The following is an 18,273-nucleotide window of genomic DNA, read 5'->3' as shown; positions in this document are numbered from 1 at the left end:
ATAAAAACAAGGTATTCTGCAAGGCGATTTCCATTGCATTTTTGCACTGTCTTTCATAAATCTTTTTTAAACAATAAAAAAAAACAGCAATGAAGGTTCTCCTTTCTCTGTTGCTTCTCTTGCACTGCAATGATGCACTGTGTAAGGGTGGTAACGTAACTCCCATATGCATGTTCACTACATCAGCATACAGAACACAGAGAGGAAGAAGCCTAAAGTGCGGAAAGCAGTTTCTCCCTTAAATAATATCATTGTATAACAGCATTAACCCTCTCCTGGATGTGAGGATCACAGGATGTATCCATGGTTATCTTTGTTGAAATCATTCGGGCTTCGGCCTTGTGATCAAACCACTCCATCCATGGGTAAATCCTGTGATATCCACACTCAGTCGTGGGTTAAAATATAACTTCAAGAGCTAGTTACTGAAAATGAAAACTCCCAATAGTTTGCTGACATTCATCTTTCAGTGCTCCCTATGTTATGATTCTGAAACTCATAAATGTGATTCCCAGAATTATGAAAAAAAACTATGAAAATACAGCAGAACAGTGAACATTCATGACAAGTTTTCTCCTTTATCTATTTTTTTTTACAGGGGCAAGCCACCCAGCAAGCCTCAATGTGCCGGGGGATGGATTCCCCACAACTCTGCTATTTATGTATAGTAACACCAAAATCGCCATTCCTCAGAGAAAGGAAAATACCTTGAGGCACACCAACCTCAGACTTAGTATGGGAAAGTCCATATATCTGCATGTTCACTCATTATTCTGGGACTCTCACTAATGGAGCTCAAAATTATGGATAGTTATCATCTTTATTTAGCCTTCAGTGAGTAACTATCATTCAATCCTGAAGCTGAGAATCTCCCAGAGCACAAAAATATTAGCAAAATGACTTAGGCAACAGAAATATAGAAATGGGGTAGCTAAATACAAGGAACCTATAACAAGGAAAATGACCAGACACCCTTTAGAGTATTAGAGCTATTAAAGAAATTCTATGAAAATCTGTATAGAGGAGAAGAATGGAGAAACCAAAAAAACAACAAACACAAATGGAAAGATTTATGGAAGACCTAAACATAAGGTTAGAGGAAGATGACGCTCAAGAATTACTAGCTAAGATGGAAGGGGGTACAATAAACATGGTGGTGTATTATCCAACTGGGAAGTCTCAATAAACAGATGTTATTCCTATAGAAGTCTGGAAGTTAGGAGGGAAGAAAGTGAGAAAGATCTGGAAGGTTTTGTTTAGCGATATTTTAAAAGGAGGGACAGTACCAGCATCTTGAAATAAAGCTGTGGTGGCTGTATTATGCAAAGAAGGCAAAGGTCCTTTAAACACATCTTCATATAGACTGATTTCAGTTCTTTACCATGAGTATAACAGGTTTATGCTTATACTAACTAAGAGACTGGCTGAAGTGTTGCCAAAACTGATAGATATGGATCGATGTGGTTTTATGGAGAGGAGGCAAACATTTGATAACATTAAGAAGAGTGAAAGAAGACCCCGCTATTTTTGGTGGATCTTAATACCAAGAAGGCATTTTATAGGGAAGTAAATACTGTGGGAAGAAATAGCCAGAGAATTGTTATGGCTAGGCTTGTATAGGCCCTAGGGACGATAGCCTAGTACCAACCTATGAACCTATAGAGATATTTGGGATTTTATGTTTAGTGTAATGGCAACATTTGTGTTTCCTGACAAAATTGTGAGGATAATTAAGAAGATGTAAGAAGGGTCAGAGGCAAGAACGGGGGGAATGTATCTGTCTGACAGGCTGTCTTTGAACAGTGGAACTAGGCAGGAATGTCCTAATTTCATTATGTTGTTTGCCTTATATTTAACAGTCATTGGCAAGGAAAATATGGGGTTCACAAATTCAGGGAAATAACTGGTAAGGCACTCAAGAAAACATAACCTTATTTGCATATGATATTATTTTGTTATTGATAAATCCAGAAATGGATAGTTTGGTGTTGCAGAATATTTTGAGACAGTTTCAAGTTTCTTCAGGATATAAAATAAATAGTTATAGTAAAATATTGTTCCTACACATGCTCCAAGCAAACAAAACATAACAAAGCCAAAAAAGACTCACTAAAATAACAAATAATTACCACGGCACAGACCAAGAACTATAGCAGGCATGGCTCAACAGCCCAACGTTGATAAAAACACTTTTTATTACTGAACTTTTAAACCTTAAGCGCTTTCATCCTGAAGTATAGCACTTCTTCAGAAGTACAAGATAAAAGCCATTCAAAGTTTAAATATTCCACCACACATGTCATGTGACAGTATTCCTTCCAAAGTAGGTAAAGACATATTCCCATATAAAAAAAATTCAATGTTACCCAACAACTTATTGGCATAAGTAAACATTCATGTATACACAATTGTTATAATTAAATAAAATCAACTTAAAATAAATTATGCCTATCTTTCAAGTGCTTTCAGTTTTACCAAACAAGATATAGAACAATATTCATTCAGCCCTAAACCACTAAAAGCATTGAGGTACACTTGCCAATATAATTCTCTCATCTCTAGTCAGAGATGGTGGTTTCCACCTCTATTTTTAGGTAACACTTGTTCAAGAATAAAAAAACTTGAAATGGCGGTCAGGGCTGTTCATAATATGCTTAGCCAAAGCATTAGTACTTTTCTTGTTTTTTATATCATATACGTATTCATACGGAAGCACTTTACTATCTCAAAATACTGAAATCTTGAATTTCAGTATCTCGAGACAAAAGTGCCAAAAATGCAGTTGAGCAAAACTGCACTTGGTCAAATTCAAAATGCCAAATCTGCAGTTGTGGTGGCGCGCTATGTGGGTTTTCTGTGTTTGTAAGGTGCAGTGTGCTGTGGGATACGGTTTGCCTGCCGTTTTGTGGATATATCTGGAGATTCAGGTAAGTGCTTTTTTAAGGGTTTTGAGTAGGATTTGAGTGTATTGTGAGTGTGTTTGGAAGTTTTAGGTGTAGGTTAGAGTATGTAGGTAAGAGTGTGAGTCTGTAAGTGTTGAGACTGGTGCTGTTTGTACGTATGTGATGTATGTTTACGCAAGGTTAATATAGAATATGTAGTGGTGGGTTTAGTGTCTTTGTCCTTTTAGTGTGACTTCGGAGTTAATATATATATAAGTAGCAGGGGTGTGGGGGTGCAGGGGTGCTTGCCCCCCTGCTTATATGTAGGGTAGGTGTGTGTATTTGTGCTGTTGTGTTTATGTTTTGTTGGTTTGTTGTAGTGTGGGGAGGAAGGTGTATGTATGTTTGTGTGGTGGAGGTTTTTTCTAAAAATCGCAATTTTGAATTTCGTGCTTTTGGGATTTCGATATTGTGAATGTTCGGCTTTATAGTCTCGAGATACTGAAATTCGAGATTTCAGTATTTCGAGATTATAAAGTGAATCCATTCATACATGTGCTGTTTAAAAGGGCGCTCCATTTAGCCAACATAGTATGCACCACATATCTGACATAAAGCAAGATAAATAACATTTTTAGAAAGACAATTGACTTGCTTATCTATTTTTAACATATTACCATTCAGTTTAAATTTGGTACCCACCATAACATAATTACAATAGTGGCAAAACCCACATTTTGTCATTCCTTTTAACCTAATGTCACCAATCTTGTTATCCGATGCTTCAACCAAATTTTTAAGGGTTCTACCCCTTCGATATACAATACTGGGACCCTCACCCAATTTAGCACTTAAATCGCTGTCATCCTTAAACAATGTGAGTTCTATGATTAAATTGATTATGCAGAAAAATAAGACAATTCCACTGTACTGCTAAGATCATTTATTGTAAAATATACAATCAAAGTTCAATTTTCTTCCACAAAAATCAGTCTTCTCTAGGGCCTCGTACACACTCGCCTTTAACAGAGTATACTATAATCACTCATACTGACACCATTTTATAGTGTTTGTCACACCCACTTATTCAATTAAACAATTAAATAAAAAACATTATTATAAAAACTTTTAAATATATTAGTAACTTATTAACATACTATCAATTATATTAAAAAAAAACTTTTCTATGTACATTCATGATTTAACCCTATAGGGCTCATTGTATTAAATTTCAAAATCATAAGAGCCTTCTTTTTCCTCAGTAAGTATTTTATTTGCTGTTCATTCATATATACATTCCTTTCTATGCTATCTAACACTGTAGCTAGTAATCCCTCTGGGTTATCATTATGATATTTATTAAAATGTATTGCTATAGGGCTAGTCTGTTTATTATTTTTAATATCTCTAATGTGCTCTTTTACTCTGCAGGAGAACTATCTTTTAGTTTCTCCTACATAAAATTTATTACATGAACACTTGAGACCATATATAACCCTCTCAGTTATACAATTAAAAGTTCCATTAGTTTGAAGTATAAGTCCGTTAATGTTAGTAAATTCTTTGATTATATATTTACATACACTACATTTACTACATACTTATGTTCCCTGTTTGTCAATTGGCTTACCAACTGTCATTTTTGGCATATTAAACTTACTATGGACTATAAAATCCTTAATGCTTCTCCCCCTTCTAAAGGAGAAGCACATTTTTTTACACTGTAAGAAATCAACCTCCCTCTTAACCACTCTCCAACTATGTTTAACTTGTTCCAAAACTTTTTCAGACAATATAGAATAGGTGGAAGTGAAATATATACGTTCACTGTCATTATTTCTACTAACACCATTCCTATTTCTATATTTTCTATTATTTAAAACTTTATTTAAACTCTCTTTTAAATCTACTTCATGGTAGCCCCTCAAACAAAACTTATAACTCTCATTTAGTTCTGCTTTTACTTCAGCTGGATTACTACATAGTCTCTTAATTCTTACAAATTCAGTATATGGTATAGATTTAATAGTATGGGGAGGGTGATCACCATGCAAAATAGAATTAGTTTCTTTAAACTTTCTATGTATGCTGGCACTAATATATGTACCTACTTGTCCTTTTAACACTACATCTAAATAATTTACTTCATTTCCCATTTGTAAACCATCAAATCTCTCTCCAATATTAGTCTCATGTATTTGATCCATAAATGTATTGATTTGATCTTGCCCTCCTTTGCAAATAAATATTAAATCGTCAATAAAATGAAAATATTTACACACATACTTAATAAAAAACTGATTAGTATTTATATATATATATATATATATATATATATATATATATATATATATTTTTTTTTTTTTTTTCAAAATAACCCATAAAAGTATTTGCATAACTTGGAGCAAAGGCTGCCCCCATAGCTGTTCCTTGTAACTGTTTATAAAGACTTCCATTAAATTCAAATATGTTATTATTTAAACATACCATAATCAAATCAACAACGTATTCAACTACTGGATTCTCACCTAAATAATATTTTATACTTGAATTCCATTTTGGTGTTTAATGTTGGTATACAGGCTAGCAACATCTATTACAAGGAAGTACATGTCTTGTTCCCATTTTATGTTACTAATTTTATCCAACAAATCAAACACATTTCTAACATAAGATGGCAGTTTCTTTACTATAGGTAGAAAATATTCATGAAGGAAACATGCTAAATTTTGTAAAAAACTACCACATGCCGAGACTATAGGACGTCCCGGTGGGTCAGTCATATTTTTATGTATCTTAGGAACACAGTAAAAGCATGGCATCCTAGGATTTTTAATATTAAATTTTTCCTGCACATCTTTTTGTGAAAAATAATGTAATCTATGTCCTTTATTTATCAAGTCACTGTATTCCTTTTTGAGCTTTTTCATATTCCTCCATGCTATTTTTTTCATAAACATGTTCATTATTCAGATGTGCATAACACATTGTTAGATATTGTACATAGTTTAGAATAACCAATCTGCCACCTTTATCAGCAGGTTTGAATATTAATTCAGCATTTTGACTTAATTTTTTAAGACATTCCCACTCTTCCTTGTTCATATTATATTTCACATTCTTTTTATATTTTAAAAATGCATGAAATTCCTTTTCAATATTGTGATTAAGTGATATATTAAAATATTTAATACTTTCATTTTTCTGTGGGGGCATAAAATCACTTTTTACCTTAACTCCATCTGTATTTAGTTTACAATAAGCATTTACAAATTTATTTGAGTGGCAAGAATAAAAACTATCATCAGTACCAATTAATTCCTCACGTGTATCTTCTTCATATAAAGTATTATCAGTAACATCAGTTCTAAAATAATCCAATAAATTTAATTTACGACTAAAACAGAAAATATCCTCTTTTAGTTCATGTAGTCTTGGCAGGACTCATTGCTCTATATCTTGTTTGTTAAAACTGAAAGCACTTGAAAGATAGGCATAATTTATTTTAAGTTGATTTTATTTAATTATAACAATTGTGTATACATGAATGTTTACTTGTGTTAATAAGTTGCTAGGTAACATTAAATATTTTTTATATGGGAATATGTCTTTAAGTACGTTGGAAGGAATAATGTCACATGACATGTGTGGTGGAATATTTAAACTTTGAATGGCTTTTATCTTGTACTTCTGAATAAGTCCTATATTTCAGGACAAAAGCACTTAAGGTTTAAAATTCAGTAATAAAAAGTGTTTTTATCAACACTGGTCTGTTGAGCCGTGCCTGCTATAGTTCTTGGTCTGTGCCATGGTAATTATTTGTTTTTTTTTATTGTTCTTACACATGAATTGGTTAAGCTAAAAATATATTTATGGTGACATGATAAGATGAAGTATTTAAGTGCTTGGATTAAAAATGATTCTATTATGGCAGCTAAGGATATGTGGTAAGAGACTAAAAAGATTATACAACAATTGAAAAACTGGAAGCTTTTGACTAGAAAGATGGATAATAAAGTACAAGCAGTGAAAATGCTTCTATTCTCTTTAATATTGTATACAGGTTAGACACAGTGGAGAAGCAGTGGGCCATAAGTAATAAAGAACTGAAGGAATGTATTTGGGAGGGAAAAAGGGCAAAAGTTAAGTAGGATAATTTATTTGCTCCCAGAGAACAAAGAGGTTTATGATTACTAGATTTGAAGGGATACTTTATAGCTAACAGAGTTAAGGATCATATATGTAACACAAGCAGAAGACTACAAGTGAAAAGAAATTATTTTGAAACAGGAAAGGGGAGGTGATTACAAAATAAGAAGAGTGTAGGATTTTGAATGTAGACCCTTATGAAGAATAGTATCAGTCTTGCAGAATATTTATTTACAAAGTAGCAGAAAGTATTTTGAGAACTAATGCAACACAGAAATTGAGAAAGATTTTTACCAATAGAGATAACTGCAAGTTACAGAAAACAAGCAAGAATGAGATGGAATTTATTGGAGAAAATTAGCAAAGAAAGCAAGGTATTAGGAGCAAATAACTAGGGAGGAAAAGTCACTGAGTGGGATGAAGAAAAGCAGAAGTTTGCACTGTGGAATGGAGACTGCCTTTCCTACTGGGGATTGATAGCAGAGTATAGGCAAATAGAAAAGGTTTAGGAGAGTGCTAAATGACAGACCAGCTCTGATTGAGTTTATAGTTGAGTCTAGAACAGAAATTGCAGTTAAAAAGGGGTAATTAGTAGGGCATATAAGATGACGCACAACAAATATAAAAATCAGTCAGAAGTGGTTTAGAATAGACAGGGAAATGAAGATCAAACTGCAGTATAGAAAGTAACAATGCGAGGATATTTGTATGGCTCCCAAGTATGCAACAGATTCGAGACGGTTTAAGAATTTTGCAGAAAAGTGTTTGTATAAGTATTTGTATACCGTAAGTAGATGTCAGAGAATTTTTCCACAGGTAGACAGCAATTGTTGGAGGAGTACTTGAGAACATGTCTTTGAGAATGTAACAAGTGGGTAGATTTTAAAAACTCTCTAGAGGCAAATGTTGGGAGCAAAATATTGTAACTGAAGAAATGGTTATTGTGAGTTGAGATATAGAAACTGAATTGACTAGACTAGTAAGGCCTTACTAAGTTCAATGCTGCTGGCTGCCAAAAGAGCAATTGTTAAAAAATGCAGACCAAAAGCTAAACCAATCATAACATAATTATTAAATGTTATAACGCAAATAAAGGAATTGGAGGTGGGATCTTTAGAAAAGGGAAGGGGCAAACTACATAAAAATAAATGGAATTTGTGGAAGTAATACATGCAGAATAATGGTCAGGAGAAGTGAAATTCCAGGGAAGCCAGAGCTAAGTCATGTTAATTTGAATAATAATTGTTAAGAAATAAAGCATATATGTATAATGCATGAAAAGGGAAAATCTATGTAATGGTCTGTTTGCTTTTTTATAACTATATATGTACCCCATGTCACTGTGCAATATGTGAAATTAATAAAGGTGTTTAAAAAACATTTCAGATAAGTAATAAATTCAGAGCTACAGTTATTGTTGTAAAAATATATGATAGATAGATAGATAGATAGATAGATAGATAGATAGATAGATAGATAGATAGATAGATAGATCACTCCTTCCCTAGTGTGTTTCTTTTCAGGGATATCCTAAAGGCACTAATCTAGCTAAGCAACCATTAGTCTCATCAGTATGGAACTGAAGACTGACCATCTAAAACTCACTATTAGAGCTGTATCATGTAAATGGTTCCTAGCTGCAACCATCTGTGGTGAACCGCCACATAGATATATGCAGATTTAACTGCAAGGCCCATAGAGGTAAATTACTCTGCATACTGCAAAGGGAGGGTAGTGCAGTGCAAATTAAATGAGCAACACAAGTGGACTTTGAAGAATGTATGTATTTGTTTAATATTTTGGTAACTATTTAAGAATAATAGGCACATGTCCATTTCCACACTCCATCTAAGTTAACAGTGATATGTGATAAGGCAACATAGTACAAAGAAACAAAATCCAACTTCAATATTTACAAGGATGGCAAAACAAAATGCAGCACAGCAACGATTATCAAAGTTTGACCTTTATGCACTGCAAAGGTCACATAAACTATGAGACAGTCCAGGAAAGTGTGCAGTGCAAAGGTCACACAAACTATTATGAGACATTCCAGGAAGTTGTACTCCTTAGCTATTATCTGTAATGAGCAGGTTTGAAGCAATAAGTATGTGTTATTTTGACAAGACTTCATGCTTTTCATTGTTTATTTTATTCTGGTTCTTCCTATTATTTAGGTACTAGGCTTCTGGCTCCTACCAACATGATGAATACAGGTTATAGACAGGGAGACACCCACAATTTTGCAGATCTACTGCAGTTTTATAACATTCAGCATTATTACTAAAAGCACATATAACATGCTTAACTCACCAAAAATATCCATTCATAGCTGTGTTAAACTTAACCCAAACATTTATGACAAAATATTTATATTATAAATCTTAGCCATGTGAGTTAATATAGCAACATGTGCAAAGTGAATGCAAATAAAATTGTCTTTGAGCAGCTTCTTGTTTATTTAATCACTCTTGTCTTTAACTCAGTTACACAAAATACATTTTTGTTGTAGTTCAGAAATTCATACTCAATAACAACATAGTATTTCTTCAAAACATTTTTAAACTGGTATTCACTAGTCATAACTATTTCTACATATAATGGGTGCCATTTATGAAACTGTAATTAAAATATATTGAGTAGGTAGGCATATTTTATTATGAACACACTGAAATAATAGCCACATTATGCTTTTCAAATATTATAATCTTCTAAGATATACATTAGTATTGTTGCTGATTTTATTTATGATAAACAAGTAAGGAAGAGCAGGCAATTGTACTTTCTTAGAACTATTTCATTATAGCACGGGGTAAAATTACTTATTCAGGTATATGGTATACAAGTCCTAACTGCAGACATGCAAAAATAATAATTTATGTCTGCTGGGCATATATGGATTGATCAGTGCTCTTGACTCTAAGTTCAACACAATGCTGCCACATCCAGTTTCTTGTTAAGAAGTTTATTTCAGTATTGCTCTCAATATAGAAAACCTCTGGTTCTGTATGATATTCTGTTGAGTTTTAGCCAGAGTGTGTGTGTGTGTGTGTGTGTGTGTGTGTGTGTGTGTGTGTGTGTGTGTGTGTGTGTGTGTGTGTGTGTGTGTGTGTGTGTGTACGTGTATGCAGGTGCTGGTGCACATCTATATCTGAATACTCTATGTATATCTGAGTTTGAGGAAGTCTGCTTATATGTACAAGTGCATTTCTACTTTCATTGAAATCCATATGATTGTATTAGTTTCAGTATGCTGTGCTCCAAAGACTTGGGCTTGAGGGTGTAGTAGCACCCCCTCCAAATGTGCACAGACATGCTTCATACATATCTGATGTGTGACATATGAACATGCGGGGATCTGTTGTGTATTTCATGAAATATTATACATCTCATGTTTAGGGAACAAGCTGCCATGATAAAACAATGAGTCTTCTTAATTCTACAATACTGAGGTAACTCATACTCTACATATAGGTTCATAGGTAGGTACTAGGCTATTGGCCCTAGGGCCTATACAAGCCTAGCCAAAAAGGTACCTTGGCTTTCGCCACCCAAGAAAATTATTTTCCTGTGCCCCTGTCAAGCAGAACCACAGAAGTGATCCCGGGGGTGAATTTCCTATTACCTAGCCAATCATCAAGCTTTTTCTTGAAGAGTGCTAATGAGGAGCTTTGTTTGATATAGATAGGTAGTCTGTTCCAGAGCATGGGAAGTCTCTGGGATAGGAATATATACCTCCAGCATGTTCTGTTTATTGTGGTGACAAGGTTTAGGTCCCTAGAGCGTATAGCTCAGAGGGATTGGGATATCTTTAAGTGGAGCATGTCCAACAGCTCTGGGTTTGACATAGCTTTGTACGTTAGGCAGAGATAACCTCTGAGTAGGTGATATGCGACGGAGTACAGCTGGAGTTTTTTGAGACGGTCTGCATAAGGCATCTGTTTGAGGCCAGTAATCCTCTTTGTGAGGTATTTTTGTGGCATATATTCATGTTGTCTCTCTTTTTAATGTAATATTTCACTGACTTCAGTAGGCTATATTAAATGCCTGTTTTTATTGAATAGGCTTCAGGTAGTTTTGGTATAAGTACAGGTTGCCAAGTTGATATTATTTGAGCGTCAATTAACAGAAGCACAAGACAGAGAGGAACATAATGATGATCTCTTTTTTTCCATAGGGAATTACTGCTGGTTTAATTTGTTAGTGTACACTGGCAGTCATTCATTTGCTTTGGGATATTTTCCCTTCTTTCACTTGATGTAATTGTGGAGCTGGAATTCATACAGTAAGTCCACAGATGGAAGGGGACCTACCTTCCTGGAAAAAAATACTTGCAGTTTACCTTTCTTGTCATCCTTATGTTGAACATTAGTTTTCAGTGTTTTGGTTTCTCAAGTATTAAAATGTTTGAGATTCTACAGTAGAACCAATGTCATGAAGTTTTCTAATATACTTTTTCTAATTTTCCTTTATGTTATGCATGGTGGGCATGTAAACAATCTTCAGATGCTATAGAACAGTGTGCACAGCACATTTAACAGTTTCAGAAAGATTTGTCCTTTAGATATACAATTTTTCAATGTCTTTTCATTATGGTTATCTTGCTATTTTTACACTGAGGTCACTCTAACAGTTGGAAAGAATCTTATGTTACACTTTTCATGTCTAACATTCCAATGAAGTCCCCATGTTGATATTTTTGAGTAATATCCATGATTCATTTACATCAAATTATGCACTAACTTATGTTACTGTATATTTTCTTTCACTGTAACAATCATTTTCTTTTCAGGTTTCTGTCATCTTGTCCTGCCCAGTGACAAGTACCCAGAAGGCTACCAGTTTGACGTGGATACTTTAAACTTCCCCTTAGAAGGACTTTGTTTTGTAGGCCTGATTTCCATGATTGACCCACCCCGGGCAAGTGTACCCGATGCTGTGGCAAAATGCAGAAGTGCTGGAATTAAGGTACTAGACTTAGAACAAATGCCTTCATAAAATTTTAGTCAGAGAATTGTTGGTAAAAAATGCTTTGTAAAGAATTAATAATCCCTAAGGCAAGCCATTTGAAACACAGAGTAACTTCTTGTACTTTTTTAAATTTTTAAGTGTGTAACAAGGATTTGGATACAATAATATACCAGTATGTCACTAGTCAAAGAGAACATGTAGAAATCTGGAATTATTATTATTATTATTAAAATGCTATTTGTTTATGGGACTTACAAAACTAACATTATTTACAATGGAACACAGCTGTAGTTCATAAGCATTATTTATTAATTTCTCAGTAGTTTTTCTTATTTGAACTTCTAATATTATACCACTTTATAGTACCATAGCCATTTCTTAATTTAAATGGCAAGGCAAAGGCCAGAAACATACAATATAACTAAAAAGAAAAAATAAAACCTATGAATTTGAAATGCATTCAATAAGTTCACAGGTCTGCTGTGTACTTTTTTCAGTACTTTTAAATATGGAAAACTTTTCCCATCAAAACCCTGTGATTATTATTATTAGTAGTACTAGTAGTAATAATAGTAATAATAGTAGTACTAAAGTGGAGTGCTGACCATTAAGGTACTAGAATGAATGAGGGTACTGCCATGGTAAGACAGTGTGTACTATTCCAGAGGAGTACCATCCTGGGTGTTTGGTGTCTTTCCTTAGCTTAGTGCTTACAAAGTTCCATAGCTTATAAACTAAATTTTGTTAAAAGTAGGTTTTTCAAATTAAGGATTATAGAAGACTTCCACAATGTCACAAGTAGGATATACACATTTAGAATTAAGTGCATCAAGCATTTGGTGCAAAAGATCTGAGAAGGAAAATTCAACAGGGTAAGATAATTAACAATTATATTGTTTGAAGCATCTTTTCATTTTGCTCATACCACCCAAGAAAAGAGAAACAGATTTTAGCGGTGCCTTTAGATATCCATAAATGTGATTTGCTTATTAGTACATTTGACAAAACAACCTTAAAAATGAAACAAGTAGATAGTTACTTATAAAAAAACATAATACTAACAGTAATGATAATAATAATAATAATAATTATAATAATAATAATAATAATGTGTTGTAGTAGGGTTAGGATTAGTTTTAACTTTAAGAATAGGGTTAGTGTCTTAGGGTTACTGTAGTAGGGTTAGGATTAGTTTTAACTTTAAGGATAGGGTTAGTGTCTTAGGGTTACTGTAGTAGGGTTAGGATTAGTTTTAACTTTACGGATAGGGTTAGTGTCTTAGGGTTACTGCAGTAGGGTTAGGATTAGTTTTAACTTTAAGGATAGGGTTAGTGTCTTAGGGTTACTGTAGTAGGGTTAGGATTAGTTTTAACTTTAAGGATAGGGTTAGTGTCTTAGGGTTACTGTAGTAGGGTTAGGATTAGTTTTAACTTTAAGGATAGAGTTAGTGTCTTAGGGTTACTGTAGTAGGGTACGGATTAGTTTTAACTTGAAGGATAGGGTTAGTGTCTTAGGGTTACTGTAGTAGGGTACGGATTTGTTTTAACTTTAAGGATAGGGTTAGTGTCTTAGGGTTACTGTAGTAGGGTTAGGATTAGTTTTAACTTTAAGGATAGGGTTAGTGTCTTCGGGTTACTGTAGTAGGGTTAGGATTAGTTTTAACTTTAAGGATAGGGTTAGTGTCTTAGGGTTACTGTAGTAGGGTACGGATTAGTTTTAACTTTAAGGATAGGGTTAGTGTCTTAGGGTTACTGTAGTAGGGTATGGATTAGTTTTAACTTTAAGGATAGAGTTAGTGTCTTAGGGTTACTGTAGTAGGGTTAGGATTAGTTTTAACTTTAAGGATAGAGTTAGTGTCTTAGGGTTACTGTAGTAGGGTTAGGATTAGTTTTAACTTTAAGGATAGAGTTAGTGTCTTAGGGTTACTGTAGTAGGGTACGGATTAGTTTTAACTTTAAGGATAGAGTTAGTGTCTTAGGGTTACTGTAGTAGGGTACGGATTAGTTTTAACTTTAAGGATAGGGTTAGTGTCTTAGGGTTACTGTAGTAGGGTATGGATTAGTTTTAACTTTAATGATAGGGTTAGTGTCTTAGGGTTACTATTCTAAGGTTAGCTGTAGAGTTAAGGTTACTGTTTTAGAGGTGGAGTAAATGCTTTAGGTTATGATTAGTGGTTTAGTTTTACAGATATGATTACAATACTGGAAAGGCTGGGGTTAAAAACTTTATCTCAGGTAAAAAGCTGCTCAAAATGTTTTTGGTTGATATAGTCAACTTAATATTACCACACAAACCTGTTTATTTACTTCAGCTTTCCTACGGGAATAACTGTAGTGAGACTTGGGGGAATCAGTACTTCCTCAATCACATGTAACTCATCTGTTGCATTTAGAAAATAAATTATGCAGATAAGTTGCACTTGCTTGCTACAAGAAAGCTATGCCAGATTCTGATCCAGCAATTCACTTTGCAGATCAACCAGTGATGAAAATAAGCAAAAATGCACAGGAGTTATATTTTATAGTATCCTCCAATGAAGACTTATTTCCTCTAAGCAGAAAGTATGTCTGGAGTCAATAAGACTTCAGTGTGAGGTTTTTCATTAAGAGTCTCTTATATGTGCTCATGTTAGACTTGGCTACCACTTACAATACTAAGGCTTATTATAACTTTTGAAGTATAATATTTGGATACCTAAATAATAAACTATAGAAAAGGCAGTAGATAAGCAGTCAGTCATCTTCATTACACCATACATGCGTCTAGAAATTTCTGGAATGATCTAGTTAATTTTCAGTTAAATGCAAGTACTCCATTTCTATGTGCTTACATTAATGACGTGCAGTTCTGAGTCTGGCAGTGTAGAAGAGAGGGATAATATGCTACTGAGTCCCTCATCTTGTAGAACTTGGTTACCATTTGTGAAACAGGTTACTCCTTAGACCCTTTTCAACCACGACATGAGCAAGATGCAGTACAGTGTCCCCGGGATTCAATAACCTTTTTTTTCTGTGCAGGAACAGTTTAGCTGCTCCTGCACAGAATATTCCTGCCAAGCGATCCAGTAAACTCTGAAACTGCTGTGCACGAGCCCGCCTACACTGTTCTTGCACAGAAAGCTGTGCAGAATGCTAATTACCTCATTTGTTGGTGAAAAACATGCAAATGAGGTTAATTAGTGATAAAGCAAGCAGGCAGGTATCCGTGCTAGAACAGTGTTAGTTGCAGAAATGTGTTTGGTTACTAACCGGACACATTTCTGCAAATAACAAAACGGAGGCATGACAGCTCAAATAAAAGCATGCATTATAATCTGTAGGCATGCCAATAGCCAAATATATGGCCAATGGTATGGAAAAGTGTTTAAATGCTATAAAATTTAAATGTTTTTTTTTTTGGCCGATCTCAGCCGTTTAAGCACAGGGCAACGGCATGCAAAAGTGAAGGTACCGAAAATAAAAAAAAAATAATGAAAAGTCAATTTTAAGTGAAATCTGCATTTTGCCATTATAGCATATGGCATACATAATCAAAACAATACCAGGGAACAGTGGTTGTCAAGGGGAAAGGGTGTGTGTTAGTGCAGTAGCTGTGGACTAAGGCAGTGGGGTATGCAAATGAGGGAAAATTACTGAATCACAAAATATTCTAAGTCCACACACTGCATCTAAACATGTAGATGCTAGAACACGATCGAGTAGGCAGGAGCAGCTAACATGAAAAGGAAGTGTGTCAATCTTTGCTGTAAGCACATTGGCACTCTAAGGCCCATGTTTCCACTTAGCTAAGCACAGCTAAACGAGGGGGTGTGTCTCAGGCTGTATAGCTTTGTGTATATTGCCTAAATTGGTGTGCACGGAACGCACTGGGTCTTAAACAAAAAAAAAAAAGAAAGAAAACAGGAAATGCCAGCACTGCATACATGTAAGCAAGGGGGGTGTATCCAAGGCTGTATACACTTGTTTACCTTGCCTAAACGGGCATGCACCATGACTTAAACAAAAAAATAAAACAGAAAAAACAGGAAATGGCAGCACTGTTGACATTTGGGCACTGTGTTTCTGCAGCACACCTCGGGCTTTAAAATGGGAGGAAATGCCAAGTGGAACAAGAAAATAAAACAAAGGGAAATGGCAGAATACAGCCAATTAAATGCAAGTAATACAGCTGGCAGGTGGAATGTATCATACTCAGCCAATCACATAGACAGCATCTGCAGCACATCACTATAAATGGTGCGAACACCTTTCAGTCTGTTTTTTCCCACAAACTCTGCACCATAGGTGTACACATACATGGAAATTTTAACTGACAAAAAATGTTAGGGGCTGCTGTTCCATTGATCTATCAGTATGTGTTAGAGGCTGAGGATGTTGAGGAGGATAATGCTGGTGACCGCCTCAGACCAAGGAGGAGGAAAAGAGTGTTCAGACCAGGGTAACCTACCAGGGGCTACATGATCTGGAGATAGTAGAGTGCTACAGGGTGGACAGGGACATACTTCAGCAAATCATCAAGTTGTGCCAGCTGCACCTCACACCCAGAGCCAACAGAGGGGGAACCCATCCCAGTGGATACCAAGGTAAGTGTAACCCTAAGAATATTAGCTAAAGGTACTTTCAAAAGACCAATTTGGGATGTCATGGGGTTCCCACAGGCATCTATGTTCAGGATACTCCACCAGTTCCTGGATGCCATGCAACCACTTGCCGCTGAGCACATTAAATTCCCCAGCACCCATGAGGAGAAAACTGGCAATCTGCATCTCTTACGCTGTGTAGCAGACTACCCGGAGGTACTGGATGCCATAGACTCCATGCACATCCACATCAAAGTGCCACCCGGTGAACTACCTAAACCGCAAGGGGTTCCACTCCATCAACTGCCAGGTCATGTGCGATGCCCAGGGCACTATCATGAATGTGTGTGCTGGCAGCCCTGGAAGCTATCACAACTCCAACATCTGGCAGTCATTACAGCTGTACCAGGAATTTGCCAGTGGGGACATCCCATATGGCCACCTGGTGGGGGATGCTGACTACACACTGGAGCCATGGATGATGACATCCATCAGAAATGCACACACACCCACACAAGAATGCCATAATGAGGCACACACACAAACCAGGATCATTATAGAGCTTGTGTCTGGGATGCTCAAGTCATGGTTCCGCTGCCTTGACATATCCAGTGGAGCCTTGCAGTACTCTCCAGCTACATGTGCACACCTGTTCATAGTATGTGCCATGCTTCACAATATGATCCTGCAGAAACAGCTGCAGCAGGAACAAAACAAGGAAGGGCCACACAGCCCCCCACCATTGCCAAGGTCTCCACAGGCACAGAGGGACTCAGAGGAACATCCTGAGCCTGCTCCTTCCTGTCCCTGTAGGCAGACGGAGACATGCCCAGTATACCTTGGCCTTGGCAAAGAGGCAACACATAGCACATACACTGACACTGTAGAGACCGAGGGATTGATATCTCTCACTGACTTGCATATACAGTAAAATGGATGCAAAATATCACACCACCTATACCCTACCATGTATAGGAAGTGTACTGCGTGCATCCGACATAGTCAGCCCTCAAGCACCATCCTCACAACTGCCTCAGGCACAAGATAAGTCAGCCTTCTTAACAATAAATGAATGGAGTAGAATATTCTGATAGCATATCTGTGGTATTGATGCAAGCATGCAAGGAAATGAGGTGGCTTACTGGGATAGCAACAGACAACAGACGGTTATGTGGGACAGCAGGAAGTGTATGCCCAGTACTGGCTTACCCATACTATACAGTACCACCCTAGTTGACAAATATCACTGCAGTATATGTGGTGAGCCAAATAACTTGGGGGTCATAGGTCACATGCATGGATGTCAAAGTGGGGGTCCCATACTCACCCCCAGCCTCACACAGCAGATTAGATGTAGAAAACCATAAAGAAATGTCTGGCAAAGGCCCCCACATGATGATATCCATGAAATTCCCACCTACAGACTTTACACAGTGATATCACAGCAGGTCTGGCAGTGGCAGTATGGCTCTGAAAGATAAAAAGTCTGAAACTAAAAATGTTTATGCCAGAACAATCTGACCCGTGGTCAATGCTGTTATGCCTGTAGTCTCAAAGATAGGGCACACCACTATGCTATATGTGACCAAAATGTTAAGCAAATATCAGCACAGTCTGTGCAAATGTGTATTGTGTACAGATGTGTCACCCCCCCACCCATAGTCCCATAGAAATGCAGTCACATGTCCCCAG

At 35.9% G+C, this 18,273-nt stretch overlaps 1 protein-coding gene across 1 annotated transcript in view; it reads left to right on the top strand.

Moving 5' to 3' along the window:
- Positions 1-18,273, top strand: part of LOC122803366 (sodium/potassium-transporting ATPase subunit alpha-1-like) — a 577,066-nt gene that overhangs the window by 293,294 nt on the left and 265,499 nt on the right. Inside the window, exon 13 of the mRNA XM_044072943.1 lies at positions 11,824-11,999. Within this exon, the coding sequence (XP_043928878.1) occupies positions 11,824-11,999 (176 nt within the window). The remainder of the gene's footprint in view (positions 1-11,823; positions 12,000-18,273) is intronic.

Source organism: Protopterus annectens, chromosome 5.part1 (assembly GCF_019279795.1).
Source record: "Protopterus annectens isolate FY-2018-M chromosome 5.part1, PAN1.0, whole genome shotgun sequence".
In the NCBI taxonomy this organism is placed as follows: domain Eukaryota; kingdom Metazoa; phylum Chordata; order Ceratodontiformes; family Protopteridae; genus Protopterus; species Protopterus annectens.
The sequence above is the reverse complement of the archived record's forward strand: the minus strand, read 5'-3'. Positions and strand labels throughout refer to the sequence as shown.